Source organism: Aythya ferina, assembly GCF_964211825.1.
Source record: "Aythya ferina genome assembly, chromosome: 16".
NCBI lineage: Eukaryota > Metazoa > Chordata > Aves > Anseriformes > Anatidae > Aythya > Aythya ferina.
The window spans coordinates 10,174,783-10,198,821 of record NC_140315.1 but is presented as its reverse complement, the minus strand read 5'-3'; the positions used below and the strand labels follow the sequence as shown (position 1 = coordinate 10,198,821).

Genomic DNA, 24,039 nt, shown 5'->3' with positions numbered 1-24,039 from the left:
TAAAAGCCATCTTGCCCCTTCCCCGCTGCAGTTGTTCACACTTAGCTCACTGTTTCTGTTCTTTGTAACACCAGTTCCTACCAGTTTGTTCGTGGTGAACGCTGTACTGAACACCCTGCAGGCCTGATGAACTAGTCCCTTGACCTCCTCTGCACTCCTTGAAAGAACTGATCTCATGCTGCATTCGAGCCTTCTGGGAATAAAGGGGTTGTAAGCAAGAAATAGTTAAGCTACTCTTTACACTATTTTACCCTGCAATTCCTTTTCACTCTTGAGTTTTTGAGCTTTTTTTGGGGTGTTGTTACTGCACACCTATCAGCTTTGATTTATAACTTTGTTTTATAACTAATCTGTTGATACTCACACTATGACAGATGCTCCGGTACACCCCCTGTAGCAGATCTCTGGCATGTTCTCCAATGACAGTACAGATGCAAAAAGAAAACCATGCAGTTCTGTGATTCATTTTCTCTGAGCTCTGCTTGTTGCTGTTGTGTTTTTTCTTTTTTGGCTATATGTTAGGAAAGGATGTTTTTTCTTCCAGTGGCCCTTTATTCTTAAGACACTTTCTGATTTGCTTTTTTTTTAAAACATTTCATGCTCAGAGTTTGAGCATTTGCTTCCTCATTTTTATGCAAGCCAAGCTTTCAAAGGAATCCCTCTTATTCCAGATTGGTACACTCACTCAGCTGTTTAATCATACAGACTTCGGTATTTCCAAGGTATTTTATGATACATCTTTTGATTTAAAACTATTGAGTGTAGTATAGTGTTTGTGTATAGCTTTCATGTCACTTGTAATTTTTTTTGCTACCTTGTTTACTTTCTAATTGATGAATATGCTTTTGGATAGGGGGGTTCCTTTCCTTGGAGCAGTTTGTAATGGCTTCAGGCACGTTGGCTGGTGTTAGACAACAGCTTTACAAACCCACTTTGAAGCAGTCCCATTCAGGTTTCTTTTGTTCCAGCTGTACTGTGAAGCAGAAGGATGACGTGTCTCACCGTGACAGTTCTCTGCCTGCGTAAGGGTAACAGATCACCCATTAGTGGGCTGCTGCTGTCGGAGCTTTACTGATGGACCTCAGCATCCCCCTGTTGCTTCCCCCCCTGCTGGGCAGTCGATAATATTTCTGTAGTGCTACAGTTCTAACACTTCAACAGGGAGAATGCAATCTATCGGGATTTGGTGCAAGTATGAACACATTTCCATGTGTGCTGGAGCCTACTGCACTAAGACATGATCACCTGAGGAAAAAGGAGATGGTAAATAGTGTGAATTACCAGGGAATTGTTTGGGTGCAACGAGGGATACTTTAAGGCCCTCATATGTTTGTTTGCAGGTGTAATTCCAGCCTGGCCTGAAGTGGTTGGCACTGGACCCAGTGCCTTTGTAAGCACAGCTCTGAGTTGCCCTCTGCTCTTGCTGCTGTCTTTGAGCAACATCTTCCATTTCCATTCTGTGCCTGGAATCAAGAAACTAACATCTCGATAGACACAGAGCCATCTTGACCTGCTGTTGGACAGGTTTATTTAGAACAACTTTTATTCCCTGCTAATGATGGGAAAGCGTACCCCATCCTGGCACTATTTACATTTCTGAAGACATAAATATTACATGAACGATGGGATAATTGGGGTGACAGAGAAGGAAGTAGTTATGTGAGAGATCACTGGGTTAATAACTTCTTGTAAGTGGCAGTGGGAACGCTTACAGCTGTAGCCCTAGCCGTGGTGGTGTTCAGAGCCCCTGGCTGGCACCCTGAATTAAAGCAGTGTCAGCCCCATCTGATGCACAGGGCTCTCCTTTTGCTCTTGCAGAGCAGAGCTGTAGCCTCAGCGTAAACACCTCGAGGCTGAACAGTAACTGCTCATCACCAGGCTTCTTAGAGACCAGGTTTGCTGCCAGGGCTCCGTGCAGGGGCTGGGCAGTGAGAGCCCCCAGCGGCATTTGGGTGGTGGGCTGGTGGAGTCACGCGTTACCTCGCCCTGCTCTAACTGCGTGTGGCTGTGCCATCAGCATCTTTTTGGAGGAGGCTGTAATCAGTTCACTAAACTGCCAAAAGGTGCCTTTTGGTGGCCTCGTATTTATTAATCAGGCCCGCAAACAGAATGATGACTTGGCAGAAATTTTGCTGCACTTCGTGATTTGAAAGTCTTAATTAGTAGACAATATGTCTCCAGGATTACAAGTGTACTCATTTTAGCCTTTATATGTAAAGCAGCCTGAGGTTAAACCACAGAGGCTTGTTGGTTTGTTTGTTGTTTTTTTTTTTTCCTGGTTCAGTACACAAACCAATGTTTAGAGAGGGGAATTAAATTGTAATGACTGCAGTAAATTAAGTAGTGCATCAGAATTGCATTCCTTTAAACGGGTTTGAGGACTGTATGCTTCAGTTCCAGCTGGTCACCTCCAGGAATGTCTTCATGGCTGTGAGTGGCTTACTGTACAGTTAGATCCGTGAGCTCTGAGTTATTCTGTACAGAAGCAGGAGGAAAAGATAATTATGAAAAAGCTATTGGTGAGTGCACACTTTTTTCTTTTTTTGAGGCTTTTCCTGGCTGACCTCATTTGTGAAAAGAACTGAACGTAACCAACTCAAACATGGCAAGAGATGCTTAAATGCCATGCTTTCCTAGCTGAATCCACACGTATGATTTATGTACAGTTCTGGTCTTTCTCCCCTCCTCCCCCCCCCCTTTTTATTTAATATTCACACAGATCTCTCCACGCTGCTTCATATTGTGCTGGCTAGGGCTAGACAAGCTTAATTTCTGAGACAGGAGTAAGATGGAATTGCTTCATGGAGGAAAACACATTTGTATGAATGAAGGGATTACCAAGGATGGCCTGAGTGCTGGCTCTGAATCCCCCAGGGCTGGCAAGGCTTAGAGCATATTTCAAGTTCCAGGTGGCTAATTTTAGGACTGAGGGGAACAGAAAACTAAGGTTTCATTTCCTATCCAGTGCAATGAGGGAAAACCTGAAATGTACTGGGCATCTAGAGGAACTTTCTGTGCCTTGGGAGAAGATTTTTGTCTGCGTTTAGGTTAGCTTCAGCCATGGTGTCTGTCAGCTTTATGAGGATGTTTTGGTTGCTACCAGCCTGGTCCCACATATCCAAAAGGGTGTCTGAGTTCTGGATTTGCTGATAGATCTGAGAGCTGTGGTTGTGGTCGGGCTCAGGCCAGAGCAGTTAGACCAGGGGGCATCTTGTGGAGACACGTACCTAGGTGTCTGCTCTGACTAACAGGTCTGAGTGGTACTAATGTCGAGTACCTAAATAAGGTACTTAAAGTACCTAAATAAGGTACTTGACATTAAAAAAATTGGTTGGGAGCTTTTTTTTTCCCTAAATTGCAGCCTACACCCTTTTCTTACGGGCAGTGGTGGGAGTTGGCTTTGCTAAGGGAAAGCCTCCGAACCACTTGTTGGGTGCAGCATCACAGACGCAGTTGTGCAGGGAATGGTACTCACCAGAGCACGGGGAGGCGGAAAAGGGAGAAATATTTACATGAGCTTAGCCAGGGTGTTGGGAAACCCTTCTAACTGGCTGCTGTTTACGTCCCGAGGCCTGTGAAAGAGAATAGGACAGTGATGACATAACTGGGATTGAGATTTGTTTTTTCTGCTGCTGTTTTACTGAATTATGGGGGTGAGGAGGCAGCACAGTGATGTGCTGCTGTGTGCTGCGGGCTGGCTCAGGACAGGCTGATCCTTCTGTGCACCCTCCTTGCCCATGAAAGGGAAGGGGTGGGTTATGGAGTCAGGTAGGAGCTTTATTTTTTTCCCCAGGTGTATATGAGAGGTAGAACTTAATCCAATAGCTTCACAACTAAAAGCCAGACAGCAGAAAGGACCTGGCCTTATTCCTGCAGAGAGCAGGCTCCGGACCGATTCCCACCTACCTCTGATTCTGCAGGATGGCTCCCAGGAAGTCCCTCAGCACCATCCGCTGGTGGTAGCGGCTGTCCATCAGGATGCTGTCGGACTGGCGCCTCGTCAGAAGCTCGGGCACCCCTTCTTCTGGGCTGCCTTCACTGTTCCTGTGATGCGAAGACAAGAGCCGTCTTGGTTTCAGAGGTAGGTTTTAGTCCCTCAGGCTGAGCAGCGCGGCAAGGAGCCTGCTGGGCCTGGGGCTGTTCTGCCTCATTTCAGGAGGAAATTGGGCAGCTGTTTGTTCCCGTGATAGGAGTGGGGTCAGAGCAGGCTTGCATCTGACTAGCTGGTCATATTTAGTGGCAATAACTGATCTGTCTAGCCACAGCTGCCCAAGGTGTAGCAGAGAGGCTGTGCTCAGAGCAGGCATAACAGCGTAACAGTGGGTGTTTCCCAACAGTGAATGATCAGTGCAGCTATTAATCTGCAAAGACTGTTGCTCGTTGCTAGCATGGTACAGCTCGCAGCTGATCTGACACTGATAGTCTCCAAGGGATGGATTAATTAGGCCGTTTAATAATTGTTGTCATTAGAGGGATCTTAGAAGTGGGGATATAGGATGCCCTTTGGGGTGTGGAGCAGCAGGAGATTGCTTCTGTTGCAGCGGAAGGCAGCTGTTCCTGCTACATGCATTAAAGAAATAAAACAAACACAGTACCAAAGCATTGTCTCTGGGACAGCAAACCCCCCAGGGCTTACCTGAGCCGCTTGCCAATGATGGTCTGTAAGAATTTGCGGGCAGAAATCTGCCCCAGGAATTTCCGGTAGTTGTCGGTGAATATGGCATCTGCGTGGCGCTGCATCCTAGGGGTGAAAGACAAGCAGGAGGTGTGCTCACTGAGCTAGCAGGGAGCGTTCTAGGTAAGAAGTGGACGTTTCAGATGTCAAAATACACCAGATGTAACTGCTGAGATCAGGGGGTGTAAACATACCAAGGGCTTCTTAGTATTGGACTGAGTTAGTGTTGGAGGGTGAAAAGATTTGAGGGATTTTGGGTTCTGAGAGGGAGGCAGCCAGAAAAACAAAATATATCTGTTAATCGGTATTTGTACTGAAATGGCTAATGAGAAGTGCCTGCAGAGCAGCAGTGAGGTCAAAGAAGCAGCAGGAAGGAGAACCAGGGACTGGTAGAGGGCAGAGTTGCAGCTGGGACACTGCTGTGCTCTGTAGCACCGCTGTCACCTCCTGAGACAGGGCGACAGGAGCCTCGGACAGTTCTCCAGATACAGAAACTCCACAGGTAGGAGGAGCACAAGCTGTTTGTGTGGCCCCCACTGTTGTAAGGATGAATCCCCTGTACTTAAGATAAGCAACCATCCTTTGTCTCCTGGCAGGGGTGGAAAAGAGAGGCTCTGACAGCCTTCTGGGTGGGTTCGCAGAGCCTGGTGAAAAATGATGCTCCCTGCTGAAGTGCTGGGCTTGCAGCCCTGCCCGTCAGAATGCTTTGTGCTGCTGGGGGAGAGCAGGAAGCAGCTCAGGACAGCAGCAGCGGTGGGAGCTGCCATGGTCCCAGCCTTCTGCTCCAGTTTCAGGGTTCATCTGCATTCTCCCCCTTGAGCCTGGCCTCTGTGGTGCTGGAGGGACTGAGTGACCTGCTGGTGTGCTCCTGGGCTGCAAGAAAAGCGTAACCAGCATCCTCCGTGGCAGTGGGGGTGAGAGGCAAGGTACAAACCTTTTCTCAGTAGGGTCTGTTAACAAACCCTCCTCGTCCTGTTCCTCTGTTGAGGGGTTATGGCCCTGCAGGGGGCCACGGTCCTGTAGCTGGAAGTTCACAGCCTTGCCAGTAACAGGCCCTGGGCTGTACCTGCAAAAAATAAAAATAAAAAGGAAAAAGGCATATTGCAAAACATGGTCAAATGCTGCTCAGGGTTCTTGACTGCTCCTCCTTGTTCTGTTTTTTCCTTTCTCTCTCCCTTTCCATCCCTCCCTCACCACTAACACGAGCTCTGTCTGTCACTCTCCCCAGCCAGAAACTGCCCCGAAGCTGTCCCAGCAGTTAAAGGGCAGTTAGTGAAGCTGCCCCAAACGTGTTTTCCCCTCACTGAGCTCCCAGCAATGTCAAGCAAAACTCCAGTTCTTGTGGTATCGTCATGCCCTGGCTTTGGCACAAGGCCTGAAGCATTTTCTGTGGGGTGTTGTGAATCCACTTTAGAGAACCCTATGGCCAATTTTGTACATCCATCAATTTGTAATAGTGAGAAGTAATATTAACTTCAAACAGTTGGCAATATTAATATTAAAATATTAATATGCAGCTGTTGAGTTCATGTACTGATATATCTGTGGCTCCAATTTCAATGCAGGTAGCCTGCAGGCACAAATTTTAATCAGTGATGGTGCTGGTGGTGCTGGCTGCTCTGGAGTTTGCCAGATTCCCCTTCATAGGATCCAGCAGTCAATTCCACAACCAACTGTTTGGGCTGAAATATCCCATGTTAGGTGTCTGCCTTCTTTGGAAACCACTCCTAAGCTAGTGGCATTACCAAAAAATAAGCCAGGGTAAAGAAACAGGTTCACCAGAGCACACCCAGTTTATCTGGCTTTTGAAAGGGCTGGCAAACTGAATTTGGCACGTGCTCATTTTGCAGAAGGTCAGAGCTGAGGCAGAGAGTTCCAGCATGGATGAAGCATTCGGTATCTTACCTGAGAGCTGGGTAGATTGGAGAGGAGATGGAGCATGCAACTAAATGCAGGAACAGGAGCAGGGTGGCCTTATCCAGCATCTTCCACCCTCTGGACTCACCTGAAATGCAGACCTGAGTCAGTGGCAGTGTCTGCCTAAAGCAAGCTCCTCACCAGCCCAGCATCACTGCACAGGACCTTCGCAATCTCCATCTGCAGCTGTCCCCCAGGACCTCTCCTGCCCTGCTGTGTCAAGAGGAGCCCCTTCTCCACCGATCAGAAATGCCTTTGGAGCTCTCAGGACTTTGGTGCAGGTGGGATGGATTTCACCAGCAGTGTGTGTCTGCCCAGAGACAAACACTGCGGTGTTTTGCACCCTGGGGCTGGCTGAAGGGCTGTGCATCCACCATCCCAGATGGATGAGTCAGGGCAGAGAATCACCCGAGGTCGCACACCATCGGGAGCTGAATGCAATGCTTTTGTTACTGGAAGCGAGAGATGGTGGGAGAATATTCCAGTTAACGCTCTTCCTCACTTTTGATCAAAAGCAATTGATCTTCAGCTCAGAAAAGGTTCTTTAAGAAAGTAGAATGTGGATGGAAGTCTTTAAAACATCAAGTTTCCTTGTTCTGCTATGTTATTTTACACAAGAAAAGAGCAGAAAGATGTTTGATCTCCGTAACAGAAAAACGTTCATTTTTAAGGGGAAAAAAAGCTTCCAAACATTTAACAATACTTAGTTGGAAAAAAAAAAAAAAAAAAAAAAAGAAAGAAAGAAAGAAAAAAACACCCCCACATTTCCAAATGGAAAGGTTTTGGCTGGGCTTCTCATTTCCCCAGGGAACTTCCCAAGCAGTGGATTTTACTGACGGTGGTGGCAGGAGGGGGCCCGTTCTGGTGGAAAACATCGGCAGTGGGGACCGCTTCACTGCTCGGATGTAGCTGAATGTAGATGACTAATTAAGGGAGAAGGTATAATTAAGGACTTGTGTGGTACCCACGCAAGTGGTGTGATGGTTTGATGTCCCACATGCCTGGACAGACGTGGGCAAGGGGACTACAAATTCGGGTTTCTTGCCACAAGCCCGTGCTCAGCCAGCTCCCTCTCGCCAGCTGCTCGCGCTCTGAGCCCGCTTCCCACCCGCTCCCTGGGAGCTGAGCCAACGATCCCGACCCGAGCAGAGCTGACTTCTGGCAGCTGCAGGAGGAGCTCCCCTTCCCTCCGAAACCTGGTCTCCTACAGAGCCGCTCTTGCCCCTCGGAGAGCTGAGGAATGCCCAGAAGCAAAGGAGTGACAGAGGCACACTTACAGAGCTCCTGGTCCTGCTGCTGCTTTTCCTCTCTTGCATTTGAACTTGAGAAAGCATGCCCCTTTCGTGCCTCTCTACCCTAAATATCTCTGAGACAAATCCCAAACCAGATCTTGTTCTAGATAAAGGAGATGATCTAAAACATATGTTGGAGGGTACCAGGAGGCCACGGCACCAACATCTGGAGAAAGTGCCAACCAGGAGACTTATTCAGCACCAGGAGAAGCCGGTACGTGAGCTGTGAAGTGAAATGCCACCAAGTGAAAAGAAAACCTAGCCCAATGTTGGCTGCTTCCCTTTTTAATTCCTAGGATACAGCCCTGATTATCTGAGTGCTGGGTTTTCCTCCAGGAATAAAAAGGTTTTCCTCCTCACATTTTGTCCCTTTGAAATTTTTCCTTTCTCTGCTTTTAGTTTTTTATTTATTTATTTATTTGGTTTTGCCTTTCATCTCCTGTCTAGCTTTGTCTTCTATTCCTTTGCTACAGCCTGCTTCTCATCCCTTCAGCTTTTGGGATATTTGTCTCCATTTCTCCCTTGTGAAGGAGCCTAAAATGAAAGTCCTTCTCCCCTTTCCAGAAGCGCTTGCTGTTTCAGAGAAGAGCCTGGAGAATTTAAGCGTCACCCTGCGTGCAGGCAGCTTGACAGCTCTGCAAAAACCTTGTCACCTTCAAAATTCTCCAGGGGCGAGAGATGCCTTCTTTTCTATTCTGGCAGCATGTGAAAGAAAATGATTAATAATTTCCCGTTAAGATGAAGAGCTCTTACTCCATTCCAGCAGATAAAGCACAGCAGCTTCGTTCCAGCCTGTGCAACGTTAACAGGGCAGCGTTTGTGGAAACGACGTTGGAGAGATTGGGTGACTGCCTCTGAAACCTCACCTGAACGGTCTCAAAAATACCTCTAGAGATGAAATGGAGCTTTTGCCGTGCCGGCAGGTTTATGAAGTTCAGACTTTCATACTAGGATTTCTGCTTTTCTCATGCCCTATTTCAATTTCAGTGGCTTACTCTGCGCCGTTGGGGCTGGCTTCGCGTTACCCGTAACGCAGCTGCCTTTCTCCTCACACTTGGGGATGGTGCAAACACGGTTTTACTGCTGGGTGAGTAAAGCAGCATTCATTTTCCAGGGTTAAAGGAATTTGCATGGGTACAGCAAGTGAGGAAATCTCTGCTTCCTCTAGTAAATGCCTAAGAGTTTTACAAGGCTCACCTACGGCACAGCCCCATTGATCTGCACTTAGCCACAGCCCAGCTCCTGTTTCATTCTCTAACTTGGTACAAAAAAAAAATCCTGTTTGCTACGAAGGGCACTGTATCTGGCAAAGCTAATTACTGATGCCAGCTTTGATTGCATTTCGCTGTAGTTTAATTGCCTCCAGTTTCCAAACAGACATCATCTTGTTAAACCCACGCACAGAGACCCGCTCTTACCGTTCCCTCAGACCACAGCTCGTCCTGGATCGGCTCCTGCCGAGGTGTCCCCTGCCCCTCCTGCGGATTTAACTTCTCTGGTGCTGCTTCTGAGAGCCCCGCTGGCTGCGTCCCCTCCACCGGTGCCCAGGCAGGACCCCACGAAGCCGCTGAGCAGGGACAGGCGGCTGTGCCCCCAGCTGTCCTCTAGCTGCCAGGGAGAGGTGCTGCTCCTCCTTTTATACCTGTGCTCCCTCGGGAGCCCTGTGGTCTCCTACACGTCAGAGAGGCAATTATCCTCCTGGATTTCAAAGGCTGCGCTGAGCAGCCCCTTTTTTGTGTGAGCAAGGACGCAGGCAGGAGGCTGTGGGGAGGGGGCTGTGGCTGTAGTTGAGGGGTGTTTGCGTGTTTTCTCTGCATTGTTCACAGAGTGAAGAGCAAATAACAACAACGATAATCCGCCGGGGTGAATGACAAATTTGCTTTGCAAGGTAAACTTCTTTCCCTTTGCGGTTGCATTTCTTCCTCCTACCCCACAATAAGGAAGTTAACCATTAATACTTTTTCACGCTGCCTGCTCAGGAGGGTTTATCTCTTTGCTATTTTCTTTTTCTTTGATTATCAGCGTTTTCCTCCTTCCCCTTTGTTGCACACACCTGCTAGCGTTAGCGGGGCACTTCATGCTTCAGTCCCTCACAAACATCACAGCTTCGCATCGAGCTCACAGAGCAGCTGGGGAGCCCTGCTCTGCTCGTCTGCTCTGGAAAAAGGCAAGGAAGGGTCTCCCCTGGGGTGCTCCGTGCACCAGCAGCTGTTTTCATTCTTGGAACAAGGAACGAAACCCCCTATTAAAAAGAACACACCGCTGTGATGCCAGGAAGACCGGGACAGTTCAGAGGAGTTAATAAAAAATAAAAAATGAGGTTCCAGCACGAGTTCCACCTGCCAGATTGTTCGCGTTGGTTTTATAATGCCCAGAACTGATGGGGACACAGAGCTTCCCAGCTCGGGGCTTGCGTGACTTGGTGCTGGAGGGAAGTTTCAGCAGGTGAGATGACTCAGAGCCGCCTGCTGCAGAATGCCTTCACCTTGCACTAGGGAGCTCGTCACAGCTCCGGCTGGCAGAGGCGGGATGCGGGGCAGGACGCTGCATCTGGTGTGTGCAGGGGGCCAGAGCGTTCAGCACGGGTCTCTGCCATTGCTGAAGTGAGGGATCAGCACTGGGATTTGGGCTCGCTTCTTAGCAGAGCAGTGTCCTTCCAAACCGTGTGGCCTTGGCAAGCAGCAAGCCAGCGGTCAGAAAGCCTCGAAGGAGCTCAGCACACCAAATAACGCCGTGGGATTAAAGAGCAGCCGCTCCATGCCTAGGCAGATGTGCACCGTCACCTCTGGCTCTGCCTGCTTTGAATGCTCCAAGGGCTCACCTTCCCTTTGGTATCACATCAGTGCTAGGCCACTTCACAGGGAAATCAAGAAAAAGGAGTGCATGGCCCAAAGCAGGAGCTGGCCCTGAAGTGAGCAGCTGACCAGGGGACTTCTGATATGATCCCGAAACAGCCACGTGAAGAGAGAGCAAGAGCTGCTGCCTGCTTCCCAGCCGTAAGAAGTGACACCAGCCAGTCAACGGGGAGAGGAGCTGCTGTACAAGCCAGGTGATAGATGTGGCTCATCCTTACTCACAAACCCCAGAGAAGACTATTTCTAGGCAGTACAGAGCAGGCTTTCCAAAACCACTGGTGCACACGGCTGTGCGCTCTCTGCAACTGGAAAGGGATTTTTGTCTGTATTTTTGAAACAATCTGTTCATGTTCTCTCATGTGTGAGGCTGGCTGCATCAATTTTTCAGCATGACTTATTTTTCTGCCGGTCTTGGTGCTACACTGGCTGAACAGATGAATCAGACCACGTTGTTAAACCAGTTGAGAGCCAATGCTATTGCAAGATATTATCCTATAGCTTGTTTTTGAGCTAATTCTCTATCTGCCTGGCCCATTGCCTTACACAGAGCTGCTCTAAGACCCGGGGCAATCTCTCTCAGATCAAGAGGAATCGGTCTATAATTGATTTGTTTATAGCTGCCTGCTGCCCAGCTTGGATTATGAGGGCTGTGCTCTGCATTTGTATCTCCAGTGAGCTGCTGTCAAAGAATGCTATGTAAAACCCCATGGTCCTAGGGGTTTCCTTGTTCTGCCCAGGCTGGGTTCCTGTCGTGCACAGCTGGACCAAGGAGACCTACACGACAAAAAGCTCTCTTTGTGACCAGATTAATTGTGGGAGGCAGCAGAACTTTCTGAAACCCCTTCAGGCTCCATCGGGTGGATACTGCTTAGGAGTTCTTAAATAGCATAAAAAGAGCAGCTTTTCTTTCCACAGAATTTTGCTGTTCTAGCTTTAGTCGTAGCCTTGGTGTCTTCCCAGGGCTGATAGGGGTCAGTTCTGGAGCTCCTCCACCAGGCTCCTTCAGCTTTCTCTTGGCTAGCGAGGCCGCTCCTGGGGCAGCAGCAGTGGCTGTCATCCCCCTGCTGCCAGCAGCTTGAGTCCTGCCACGGGGGCTCCGGCTGCTGACGGCTCAGGACGAAGCTGCTACAGGCTGCGATAGGATCCAGTGCTGTTTGGGGCCAGTTCTGCACCCATCTGTTTCCTAATAGGGTGGTCACCCAGGTGGATCCGTGCCCCGTGCAGGTACACGTGCAAGCAGCGTGAAAGCTCTCTTCATGGGAGCTTCACTTTAGGAGTAGCAGCAATTATAATTTGGCACAACAAACGACAAATCTGCCTTGTAAAGGGAGCAAACGGCTTTTTCCCTTTAGGGCATCTCTTGATTTGTTCCTAGAACCTTCCAGCTCTTCCGCACCTCTCCTTCCTCCTGTGTCCGGTTCTGTGGGCATTCTGCTGGCCCCCAGAACACAGGGTATGTGACTTTGGGATTGCCCCCACAGGTCATCACTTGGGGTCAGCAATGCCCACTGGATAGCTCTCTATTTGCCTAAGCCTACATCATTGCTGTCTGTGGCCATATACAGGCCACCACAGGTACCTTCTCCAGCTGGAGCTGCTGCATTTTGGAGTCACGTGCGCGTAGACCAAACCTCCCTGGGTGAAGCACACACCAGGTAGGGTTATATTTCACTGCTGGTCCTTCGCTGATGAAGGACATGGTGTTAGGATCCTGCAGCAATTTCCCAGGTATTGATTTCCTCTTAGCTTTACCTCCTCCAGTCCCTGTGCCATGCTTTAAAAAATCGCCCCTGTCTATTCCAGTGCAGAACGGGTAGCTCCAGATAAGCTGAGCAGCGTGTGAAAAGGGCCTGCTCACCCTGGGAGGCTGAAACTAATGGCAGGAAGAAGTAACCCATCAAATGACAAAAACATCGCTTCCTATTCTCAGCTGTCAAGAGCTTTTCTGCACTCCTCCAGAATGTCACAGACGGGGACTGTTGGCCTCCAGTTTCTCTAAGCCCCAGTACTCCTGATGGAGCCACACACAACTGTTTCCTGTGGGTTTCTTTTACTTGAGAGATGTGGTGGTGGCCCACTTATCACAAGTGTCCTAATGGTACATTAAACAGAACTGACTAAGAAGATTAGGAGCTTTATTTTCTGCCTAAGTTTGCCACCTTAGAGACAGGCTGGGGCATATCTGAGTTCAAATTTCTTATCCCGCATAGCAGACCGAAGACATATTATAAATAAATTGACCGTTACTACATTGTCTGTTGCCAGTACATACCCAGTATTTTTAATTCCAAAGGTTTTTTGCAAAGATGCAATAATTTCTGTGGAAAGCAAACAAAATGAGACGAGAAAGACAAGGCTTGACCTGTGCTATCAGTTACTTCTAAGGAAGAAATGGAGAAGCCAAATCTCAAACACAGCAGGTGTGGTAAGACTTGCCTTTAGAAAATTATACAAGACTGGGTTTTTCCACCTTGGAAAGATAAAGTGCTGGGATTTGGATCTTCAGAGCTTCCCGAGTCGATCCTTTGAACAACAATAGGTATCCTGGGGAGAAATTTCCCTTGAAGAATTCAGATTGGTAGGAACCTGAATACAAACAATTATCAAAATAATCTCTCGCAAAAGGTCCCTCTGGATGGGAGCACAGTTTGCTCCATGAGAATGAGTCTGAAGCAAGGGATCCGATTAAAAATAGCCAAAATAAATCGGTAATTCAAAACGTACAAGGAAGTGCCATTAGAAAAGGCTGTCTCAGAGAGTTAAAAGCTTGCTTGAAAAGCCTACTTAATCTTCAAACATTACCGTATCACTGACACTACAATAGAACAAATGGCACCAGCCAGCAAGATACGTATGTGTCAGGAGGCCTGATGTGCTCTGCGGGTGAGAGCCATTTATAGAGCTGCTACCTGTCTGTCTCTGTTTATCTCCTGGTGGAGCGACAGCAGCATTTCAGCATCACCCAAGTGAACTGCCAGGAGTTTCAGCCAGATGTCAGCATCCTACAGTCACCTGAGAGTCACTGGTTCCTGAATTTCAAGCTAAATACCAGCTCTTTCCTCTTCCTACCCAGGCAGACAGAGCTCAGATGCCAGCAGTGAATTCATCTTTGGTCTTCCACTCTCATTTCAGTTTGGAAAGGAGCTTTGGCTAGAAAGTTACACAGCACAATACAGCCACGTTCCAGGAACAAGAAGAGCTGGCGTTAAAATCCTAACCCTGTCCCTGGCTCACAAAAGTCCTTCATCTGCTGGTACCCCTCCTGAGGAAACACTGCTTTAAAAGCTTCTGATGAAAAATCAGAGTTTAAGTAAGACGTGTTGGTTTATGGAGAGGGTGTGAGGAAATCCGTGTTTCCAGTAAGGACCTAAAAACAAAGCAGTTATACTTATTTTCTCCTGGCTCGATAATAACAACCTGAGGATGAAAAGATCATGGTGAGCAAGGACATATGTGTAGTGTATGGTAATAAACAGGTCTCACTGCAAAGACTTGCAGGGAATACTGCAGTGCAAACCAAAAGAAATTTAGAAAGAAATAAAAAAGCTAAGGATGAGTTGGATTTGGAAAAAGACTTCACATCTGAGCTCTGTCTCTGTTCAGAATTGGGCGCTGACAAAATTGCCATTTCTGCCTGTTGAATCAATGCTAGCTTTGAAACCCACACAAATCTCACAGGCTTTGGAAAGTCATCCACCCAGCATACACCTACAAACAGCTTCCTTTTTCATCGTTTCAAAATCAGGGAAATGAATGGGTCAGCGCGGTGCAGGTGGAAGGCGCGCAGCCAGGGCAGGCTGATGGCACCACCTGCTTGCAGCTCAAAGGCCACTGCCCTTGCACAGAGCCTGGCACTGCCACCAAGGCGTTTGATGGTCTGCCAGGGGGCTGGTGGTAGAGGGGATGGGTGGGAGCTGTATAAAAGCTGCAATTTTGGTCTGCCTATTTCTCCTGTCCATAGCTAGTGCCAGTTTTGTTGGAAGAGTGAACGGCGGGGCTTTAACCTGGAAGGTGGACGGTACTGATGTGAGCACTGTGTGTGCTCTGCCCTCAGACCCTGAGGATCAGTGCCGGGAGGGTGTACGTGGATGGCAGCACCCCCAGCTCAGTGTGCTGGTAGCATGGAAATAATTTAACCTGGTTGTTTAAGCCGCACTGACAGGGGCTCTCCTGACATTCACAGGAGTTATTTCTCCATCCTCAGGGGTTTTGTATCCTCGATGCTGTGTTCAGACCTAAAAGGCCAGGGTTTATTGCTGTTCCTGAGCTCTGGGTTTATCCCTTGGCCGTCACAGGTAGTGAAAGCTCTGATCGTTATTTAAGAGTAATTTTTCTTAATTTTTTAAGCTAGAAAAAATGCTTTGTAAAGTGTCTTTGTCCTCTGCAACTCACAGCTGTGCACATTCCCTAGTTGTCCGTAAAGTCTTACACACTAAAATAAAAAGATAAAAGGTTTTAAATCCAACTGTTCAAAACCTTTGAAATTGTTGTTGTTAATACCTATGTAACCGAAATGCTTGGTAGCAGCCTAGGAAATCCTTTTACTACAAATGCCGCACCTTACGCCCTCTGTGCAGAACTGATTCTTTATCAGCAAACCGATAAGGGTTCCTCAAAGCATTTAGACTCCTGGACCTGCAGCAAAACCAAGCTGGCGCTATACGGACACTTTAGGGCTAGGAAAAGGGCCAAGAAGATCTGAGTCTTTTAATACCACAGAGAAACAAAGCGCAGCACGCGCTGCTTCCCCCTTTACATATCACACCGACGCATCTCCATTTGGGAGCTGGGCAGGGGGAAATAAACAACCAAATAACCAAAGAATCGAACAAATAAAGCCGGGCAGCAGCAGGAGGCTTTAATTAGGGCCGCTCGGGCGATTCGGGGAAGCGGAGCCGGCCCCGGGTGAGGGGCGGCCTGGGGGGGGCGGTTCGGGGTAGGCCGCCCTTAGCAACCGGGCGGCCGCGGGCGGTTGCTAGGGGCGGGCCGAGGCGGGAAGCGCTTCCGGGGCGGCGCGGCCTGGCGGAGAGCGGCCGGTGAGGGGCGGCGGGGACCGGGAGGGCTCGGGGGGGTTTGGGGGACCCGAGGGGGTCTGAGGGGACCCTGAGGAGACCCGGGGAGACCCTGAGGATCCGGGGGGTCCGGGCAGAGCGGGTGGGCCCGGGCCTCGTCCAGCCTGGCCTGCAACGCCCCCAGGGCTGAGGCGCCCGCAGCCTCCCCGGGCAGGCTGTGGCAGGGCCCTGAGGGGAGAGCTTCCTGCTAACCGCTAACCTGGACCTCCCCTCCTCCGGTTCGGAACCGCTCCCCCTCGTCCTGTCGATATCTGGTTGAGGAAGGAGCTGCTCTCCTTTTTTTATCAGCCCCCTCCAGGTACTGGAGGGCTGCGGTGGGGTCCCCCCAGAACCTTCTGCAGGCCCTCAGCCTCCCGTGCTCTGTGCTGAGCGGCCTTGGCGCCTTGAGAGGAGCCCAGTGTGTGCCACCTGAAGTGCTCCTGCGGCCCTGCCTGTGTTATTGTACGTGGAGATGGGGCTTGGGGGTGCCAGCTGGGAAGCACGGGGCAGCAGAAGGAGAGGTTTTATCTGCCCCTGTTGGGGTGGCTCGTGTATGGCCCTGAGCCTGAAAGCACGAGGTTCTTTATGGTGGGGCCTGTTTCTGCCCCCAGCAGGACAGCTGCATCGGCTTCCCCTGCTGGCACTGAGCAAAGCCTCGAGCCAGAGCCCTGCAGCCCCGCGTTGACTCCGTGGTGTGGCTCTGTGGTACTGCTGGGTGGCAGCAGCTAGCTTGCTGTAAAACCCCAAGAGTAGTTTTAAACCAATAATCAGGTCAGTTCTTTTAGTGTGGTTCAGCTGTGTTTTTACCTGCTTCCACCAGAGTGTTCCAGTGAGCCAGCAAGGCCTGGGGGGAGAGGCAATACCTGCTGGTAAACCAAGTGGGAGAGCTGGGGAGGGCCGTGCTGTGTCATACACTTAGGTCTTCTGCCAGAGTATAAACCTTTAAATACAGCCTAAGAACATTTACTTTAGGTGTAGGTAACAGGCTAGGCTGTCTGGGGAAAAAGGTGGCTGAGCCTGTGGAGAAGAAGAGATGGTGAAACTGTAGCTTCTCTGGAAGAGGGAGGAAGACCCAACTGTCACTCAGGGCCCTGTTGCATTGGCCGCCAGGCAGAGTGTGACGAGGTAGCTCCCTGGGTGAGAAAACTCACTTCTCGTTTGGTGTGTGCTGCAGGAGGCAGCATGCCTGGTACCGAGCCCGGCTCCCTGCTGCTTGTTGGGCCTCCTGACACATCTACCTCAGAGGTTTAGCCTCCTTCGGCGTGCAGGTCTGGGAGTCTTTTCAAACCAGGGATTTTTTTTTCCCCTTGTATTAGTTCAGCTCCGCTGATAGCAGCAAAATGAGAGGCTCTCCCGTGGGGTGCCGGCTGTGACTGCTGCGAGAGCTGGAGCGTGGTGTCAGCGCGGGGCGTGCTGCGTGGGCTGTGTTCGCCACCTGGGCGCTCGGTGCTGCTCACGTCACTGGGGATATTTACACAATTAATAACGCCCTAACGAGAGGTGAAGTAGGAAAGGGAAGGGTGACTGGCGGAATACGAGGACGGGGATTTTTGGTGTTGTTGTCTCTGTGTCAGTTCCCTTTTCTGATTTGTGTTGGTGTTTCAGGTGTGTGAATCAGGACTGTTGGTAGCAGCTTGTGCCAAGAAAACCCCAGGTGAGGAGAGAAGCAACGTGCCTGCCTGCTCTGTTTACAAAGACTGGGAGCAAGAATGAAGTTTTCTAAAAGTGTCCCAATAAGTAAAATCCAGACAAAATACAACTCAAGGCTGAAGTTTTCTGTGATTCTTGCTTAGGAACTGCTGCCTTGGTAGATTAGAGGAAGGGGAATTTTCAAAGCTGAGGGTAGTTAGGAGTTCATTACATTTATGCATGCTTTGCTGATGCTGTCCTAAGCCCAGTCCCAGCCTTGGGTCTGCACTGGGACTCTGTGAGCCTGCATGGCCCAGTCCAGCTTCATGCACAGATCACGAAATCAGTCAGAATTTGAAGTGTTTTTTTTTTCTCTTCACTGAAGTATAGACTGAAGGAGGTCACCTGTTCCTATCTCCTGATTCAAAGGAGATACTAAATGCAGTTGGGAATACTTTTGCTGTCTTCTTCAATCCAAAATTAGATCCCATACTTCAGCTGAATTAAAAGAAAAGAATTATTATTGCTTGTGATTTATTTACCATGCCTTTTAGTTTGTACCCAGATTTGCCTCTGTCTGTGACAGCACAGAGTTGTTGAGGTTTTTTCTTCAATGTATCAATTATAACTTTATTCAAGTTAGCCTCTATGTTTACTGTCCTTCTGGATGTGGTCACATCTGCAGACTGTAGAAATCTCCTAGCGTAAGAAATGCAAAGCCTGCTTGGGAGATAGAGGAATTCCAGGAGACAGGTTACTGCCCTCCAAGTGAAACGTGCCTGCAGCACCATCGTGCACCCAGCCTAGTCATACAAAAGGCAAACGAAAGCCAAGAGAGAACTGTGTATAAACAAGGAGTGCTGATTCAATAAGCACACGACTGAATCATGCAGCTCAGGAAAACCGAGTAAGACAATAATCACAGCTGAGTTCTGGTGGCATCTCGGAAGAATTGAATTTCCCTTTTGTGACTTGCTGTGGCGTACTTGAGCAATTCTGGAGGGAGAGTTCTCAGTCATCATAGTGAGCCATTAGTCACTTGTAGAATGAAGCGATAACTCCATTAGGAAAAGGAAGGGAGGGAGTGGCTGAAAATCTAGCTGGGGACCCAGGAGATCAATATTTAACTCTGACACAAACTTCCTGTGTGAGCACTGCGAGGTATGTGGGGCTTCCTGTAGCCATCCACTGACACACGGTTTGTAGTTAAACATTGAACTCATCCCACTGTCTTCAGCAAATCTACTCTCTGTGTGCTTTATTTAAAACGTTGGGTTTTGTACATCTAAAACAACAAGGCTGTGATTACATGTACAGTGTAAGTGAAAATGAATAATTGGCATTCATCCTGCATGCACGATCAGCCTCAGGGAGAGGTATCTTCTTGCTTTTTCAGCTTTCCTTTATTGTGTTATGGCCATCTGTCATATTTTGCTTGTTTTCCCCTCACCTGCAAACGTACTAAAACTCATATTTGAGGGCTGCTTTCTTAGGCAAGTAAAGAAAAAGACGAGCATCCAAAAGAATGTGAGTTTAATTTCCCTCTTTGTGTTTGGGTCTGTATCTGTACCAGTGTATTGTGAAGATACCCAAAGGTTATCTTCAGAAAACCCCATAAGGTAGCCTGTAATTTTCTGCTGCTGGAAAGTAACGCCAGAGCACACGATGTAAATAACTACTCTCTTTTCTTCCCAGTGGAAACCAGTCTTCCTGAGAGCACTAGAGGAGAAAGGTGTTTCCACTATGGCTGCTGAATTGGATTTCTCCCCACCTGAGATCCCCGAGCCCACATTCATGGAGAACGTGCTGCGCTACGGACTCTTCTTCGGAGCCATTTTCCAGCTTATCTGCGTGTTAGCCATAATCCTGCCAGTTTCAAAGTCCCATAAGACAGTAAGCAGTGTTCTTTAATGTTGTTGTAGATGCACAGAATCACAGAAAATCGGGGGGGAGGGAACATTTCAGAGCTGGTGGAGACACAGTAGTCTGCCCCAGAACTGATGATCCATAGCTCATTCTCTTTCCTTCCTTCTAGCTTTCCCACCTCCCGCTGGGTGTGCGTGCTGTTCCTGATCACACACAAGAATACTTCAGTCCCAAGCCCACATTATCATCCTACTGCTGCTTTGCTCTATTAATTGCCAGGCAGGGCGCCCCCTTTGCAGGGGCTGCCTGTCAGAAAGTGGTGTAGGGCTCTTGTTTGCGTATGATTTTTGGAAACAAGGTACAGGTGAAATGTCGAGTGTATTTGAATGCCAAGAAGGTAGTTTTCAGTCCTGGCACCCAATCCTGTGCCAGCATGTAGAGAGCCCTTTGCTGTTCATAGAAGAGAATGTTGAAGTCAAAGGTTGAGGTGAGCTACAGGGCTCTGATTCCATCTTCTGTTTAGTTTAAATTGGGCCACAGTGGGGTGACCTGCATCCACCCAGCTGTTGTGATAAAAGAGCCCCAGGTGCTCGGTAACGCTCGTGTTGGTGGAGCTGGCAGTATTTCAGGCTGCAAGTTTGTTGGTTTGATGTAGGTTTTCTCTAAACATGCATGGTATTTGGTATTATTTTCAGTAACAACTCAAAATGGAAAGCTTTGATTTCAGGCTCTTTTGCCGTGTTTGCAACCTCTTCTGCAGAGGAAGCATGGAGATTTTCAGCAGCACGTGGAATTGATGTTACCTGCCTTGTAAAGGAGCTTGTAGGAAACAAAGTATGCCTAGGGTAGCTGGAGAAGGGAACGCCTGAGGGTGAGGCACAGTGCAAAGGAAAAAGGCTCTGGCCAATGTGTTCTGATAAGAGCAATCTGGGGGGTTAAAACCATACAACAGAGAGAGCAGAGCGAGATTTTCCTTTCTAGCTCAGGTAGGGCAGTTCATGGCCCAACTTCCACCTTTAACTGTCAGTGGGATGTGGAGGTGCGTTGATGCACTGGATCCCTGATGCCCTGGCCTGGGTGCACACTCCCTTCTGCTAGTCCTGCTGCAGCCACCAGAGCCCATCCATCTGCGTCTGTCGCTTCCCTTTATATATTTATGGCTGTTCTCGAAAGCTGGGAAGAGTGACGGTTTTAGTTTGAAGTGGGAAGCTGAAGACCAAGCCTCCAATTAAAGTGATAAAGCTCAAGGACCTGTTCCTGTTTAAGGTCATCCTTTGTTATTTGCATGCCCTTTTTTTTTTTTTTTTTTTTTTTTTTTTTTTTTTTTCTCTCCATGCTGTGCTATTGATGTTCTGCCCTTGTGATTAATTTCCAAGACAATAAACAAGAAAGACCATCCCTCCAAGCCATGGGAATGGTGCTCGAGTCCAGGTAGGGTACAGATTGGCTTCTCTGTTTTGGAGGCTTCAGGTTTTGGAGACTACCTTGGTTTGAACATTAGAAGGCAGCAGTGTTCGCTTTATGGCAGCACCGCGCTGCATCCTTGAGTAATATCTGCCTGTTGCTCCATTTCTCCGGAGCCTGCCAGCTCCCTGTGCGCTGATTACAGCCTTTGGAAAGCCAGCCAAATCTCCTTCCTTGGAAAGCCACGCAGATGTGAACTGTAATAGCCCAGTGACTTGAGAGGTGTTTGAACAGAGCTCCTTGATTAAAAGGATCCTGTCAGATACTTGCCTTCCCCTCTGTTATCTGGAGTTCTGTCTTGGAAGCTTGAAACTAGCACGTCTTGCTCTGCCATTTTTTGTGTGTCCTTTTCCAGTTGGCAAGCTCTGACTGATAGAAACCAAGATGCTAAAGCAATATTTGTACTCAAATGCATTTAATGGAAGCAGGCAATCTGCGTGTGTGTGCTTTCTCAGATGAGACTGGCGCTGCTCCCTTATGTTTTTACAAGATAAGTAGACTTTATTTCCCATGGCTGAAGTATTATCTGTCATCTCCCCTGAAGGAAACAAGCTGGATACCTAAGGACTCCTTGTTAGGCCAGGTGAAGAAAGCTTTGCCTTTGGTTCCCTCCCTGAATTTCAGGCTTGGCTTAGTGGCTCTGAACTTGACATTCGTACTGCTGTTTTGATTACCTTCTGTCTTGCACAGGATGAGGCTTAACATTTTGCAGAAATACCTATGGCATGTTAACCACGCTTACTGGTGATTTTTATGGTGTCTTTTCATTTTCCCAGTTTGAATAGTTTGCATTTAGTGTTGATTTTCTTTCTGCCGTTAAAATTGGGGTACTGTGTTTCTCCAAAGCCTGATTTAGACACTTACACTTACAACAGCTTCTCTGGTAACAAGCTGTTTCTGGGCATGAACTTGCACTCCTCAAAAAGCACACGCAGAAGAAGCAGACATGGTGCTGCTCAAGTCTCTTTAAATGTCGGCTCGGTTTGATATAGACGTGTTCCAACAGAGATACCCAGCACTTGTTCCTTTGGCTTGCACACAAATTCCCAAAGTGAGCTGTCAGCAAACTGTTAAAAAGTTACTGTTTCTTGATTGATTCCTGTAGGACTCGGACAGTTTTGAGCCGAAGACGTCAGAGACAGTGAAGAAGCCAAAGGCAACTGCTCCGCAGATAAGCAAGAAACCCAAGAAAGAAACAAAGAAGAAACGATAAAGGCTTGACCGACGAACCTCAAAAGACAAAACAATCACCTGTAATCATGCTTCCTCAGAGATGACATCAAAGGCAACTAACTATATTAAATGGTTTTCTGGCATTGCCATGCTTTAGCTTTCAGGGACAAGGGAGAGGAACTTATAAAAGTGGAAGGGAAGGGCTTCTGCCTTAGATTTATTTTTTTTTTTAAAGCAAAGAGGACTTCACATATCCAGGACTTCATTTGACATGATTAATTTATCAGTCACCATCAAAGTGACTTCTGTCATTTTTGATGGGTGGAGAGGCTTGTCCTATCTACTCAATGCTGGCCAGGATTTGTAGAACAGTCCCCGTGGAAGGTGGAGCATGGGTTTGCTACTTTGGATACCGGTTTGTGTTGTGTTTTTTGAAGGCAGAAGGATCAAATGGATCAAGGATACCACACTACATAGCTTTGCATTCATCTCTGTTGTCATCTAGTCTGAAATACATAGCTGCGTTTTATGGCTCAATAATAATGGCTTTGTCATATTCTTTAATTCTTTAGGTAATAACTCATCAGATGCCAGACTGCTGTAGATGAAAGCTTTCATTTCCTCAGCGTCGCTACCTCTTTCTTATTCCCCACCCATGTACTCTTCCTTTCTATTCCCTTTCTTGAAAGCAGGAGTCTTTCAGGGAATTGAGATTGTGGTGGAGACTGCAGTGACTGCAGGAATCACCGTTCGGGAAGGTGCTTAACGCCTAGAGTAATGGGATGTGCTTGGGAACTTGGAAGGACCAGATACTGCCTGGTGGAGAAAAGCTGCTCTGAGGTGGGGGAATTGAAGTGCTGCATTTGTCATGCATCAGCCAGCACTGCCTCGCCGTGCTGTGTATAAACCTTCCTGTGAGCTAGCTGAGCCTTAACCGTGTGCTCCATTTCAACACAGCTGGGGTTTGTTGAATTTGCAAACACCCTCCCAGCCGTACCTGCTACACGGTGCGCTGCGTCTCCTCCTGTTGATTTTTTTCCTGAAGTTAAATAGGATCTCAGCCTGAGGAGATGCGGCAAGCTGGCTGTGTAGCATGACTCTATGGCAAGAGACATGTACGCTATGTTCCTTCAGGCTCTGGCTCTCCAGGGCCAGGGACAATCTAGTATTAGATTTAAATATGGCTAGACAGGACTGGAAAGAGATAGGTGGTGACGTAGCCACGGAGTCTCTGTAGGGCAGCTCAAGCTTCCTGATGCCAGCTCACATCTTGGTTTGTTTGATCACGAATGAGTCAATGGGAGGAGAACCTGCTGTTTTAGGCGCACCCAGGGTTCAGAGCGGCTTTGAAGGAAAGGGTTCTCTGGCGGGGCTGCAAGTCTGCGATCCTTTTTGCATACGTAGACTCCCGTCCTCGATTCACAAATGCCTTGTGAGCCTGGGTACGGCAGCAGCGCTGTGCTGCGTGCGGGCTCTAACAGAAGCCTAGCAGCACGTCTGCAGAAGCCATCGGTTTGCAAAAGGCCGCATTTTCTGCTCCTTCCTGCTTTTGGTGGGTGAGCCAGGTGGATCCCAGTGCCAGTTTGATTCCAGCCCCTTCCTGCTTCCCTGCTCCACATTCTCTGCTTCTCTGAACCGGAATGCTGATGCCATTGCGCTCCTTGAAATCCAGCTTAGAGTGCTGCTTGAAATTCAGCCCTTTTTTTTTTTTTTGAACTACTTAAAGGCAATACTAGGAGAACAGAACTAAGCATGTGAGACACAAGCACTCTAAAGATGCTTTGAGTTCTCAGTACAAAGAAACATTACAAAAATTTCCCACGCAAATAACAAAGAACAATATTGTGCTATGAGTTTCCATTACGGGCTTGTGCTCCTGTCTGTGATCTGCAGGGGAAAGAAAAGTGTTGCCCTTCCCTGGATAGGTACTGTAAATCACTTCCTTTTTAGTAAATGAGGATGGTGGTTGTTTTATCTAACAACTCGGTCTTTCTGCAGGTTACCTAAAGGTGGGTTCTATTGCTTTGTTCTCACAGAACTGTAAATATTGAAAGAGTAGTGCACACATTACCCAAAATACAGAAGTGCTTCCACAGCCGAGAACCAGTTAGGGATGA

At 48.3% G+C, this 24,039-nt stretch overlaps 2 protein-coding genes and 1 long non-coding RNA gene across 7 annotated transcripts; 2 read left to right on the top strand and 1 right to left on the bottom strand.

Annotated features, from left to right (window-relative positions):
- Positions 1-1,511: 1,511 nt before the first annotated feature.
- On the bottom strand, positions 1,512-15,633 carry GHRH (growth hormone releasing hormone). Of its 2 annotated transcripts, none has more exons than XM_084538360.1 (7): positions 9,303-15,633; positions 6,581-6,680; positions 5,606-5,741; positions 4,637-4,734; positions 3,907-4,044; positions 3,476-3,572; positions 1,512-2,475 (listed from the first exon to the last, which is right to left on the bottom strand). In XM_084538360.1, the coding sequence occupies exons 2-6, from the start codon at positions 6,658-6,660 to the stop codon at positions 3,509-3,511; spliced, it is 516 nt and encodes a 171-aa protein (XP_084394486.1). In that variant the 5' UTR covers positions 6,661-6,680; positions 9,303-15,633; the 3' UTR covers positions 1,512-2,475; positions 3,476-3,508. The 2 variants fall into 2 exon arrangements, with proteins under 2 accessions (XP_084394486.1, XP_084394485.1); XM_084538359.1 differs by having other exon boundaries at positions 4,637-4,741; positions 5,610-5,741; positions 9,303-15,622.
- Positions 3,971-6,642, top strand: LOC311445840. Its single transcript, XR_014698647.1, has 3 exons — positions 3,971-4,081; positions 5,464-5,601; positions 6,526-6,642. It is a non-coding gene; the product is annotated as an uncharacterized lncRNA (long non-coding RNA).
- Positions 15,634-15,723: 90 nt separating the features above from the next.
- Positions 15,724-22,462, top strand: MANBAL (mannosidase beta like). Of its 4 annotated transcripts, none has more exons than XM_084538361.1 (4): positions 15,724-15,775; positions 17,396-17,444; positions 19,115-19,312; positions 21,855-22,462. In XM_084538361.1, the coding sequence occupies exons 3-4, from the start codon at positions 19,163-19,165 to the stop codon at positions 21,960-21,962; spliced, it is 258 nt and encodes an 85-aa protein (XP_084394487.1). In that variant the 5' UTR covers positions 15,724-15,775; positions 17,396-17,444; positions 19,115-19,162; the 3' UTR covers positions 21,963-22,462. The 4 variants fall into 4 exon arrangements, with proteins under 4 accessions (XP_084394487.1, XP_084394490.1, XP_084394488.1 ...); XM_084538362.1 differs by lacking the exon at positions 15,724-15,775 and adding an exon at positions 15,957-16,252; XM_084538363.1 differs by lacking the exon at positions 15,724-15,775 and adding an exon at positions 15,957-16,256.
- Positions 22,463-24,039: the final 1,577 nt, after the last annotated feature.

Bases quoted from the DNA above. Each gene is read 5' to 3' on its own strand.
- GHRH (XM_084538359.1), bottom strand. From the start codon at position 6,660: ATGCTGGATAAGGCCACCCTGCTCCTGTTCCTGCATTTAGTTGCATGC. The intron at 4,045-4,636 runs GTAAGCCCTGGG...TTCGCATCACAG, and splicing joins ATCATTGGCAAGCGGCTCAG to GAACAGTGAAGGCAGCCCAG. The intron at 3,573-3,906 runs GTAGGTGGGAAT...TCTCTTTCACAG, and splicing joins GCCATCCTGCAGAATCAGAG to GCCTCGGGACGTAAACAGCA.
- MANBAL (XM_084538361.1), top strand. From the start codon at position 19,163: ATGGCTGCTGAATTGGATTTCTCCCCACCTGAGATCCCCGAGCCCACA. The intron at 19,313-21,854 runs GTAAGCAGTGTT...TGATTCCTGTAG, and splicing joins TTTCAAAGTCCCATAAGACA to GACTCGGACAGTTTTGAGCC.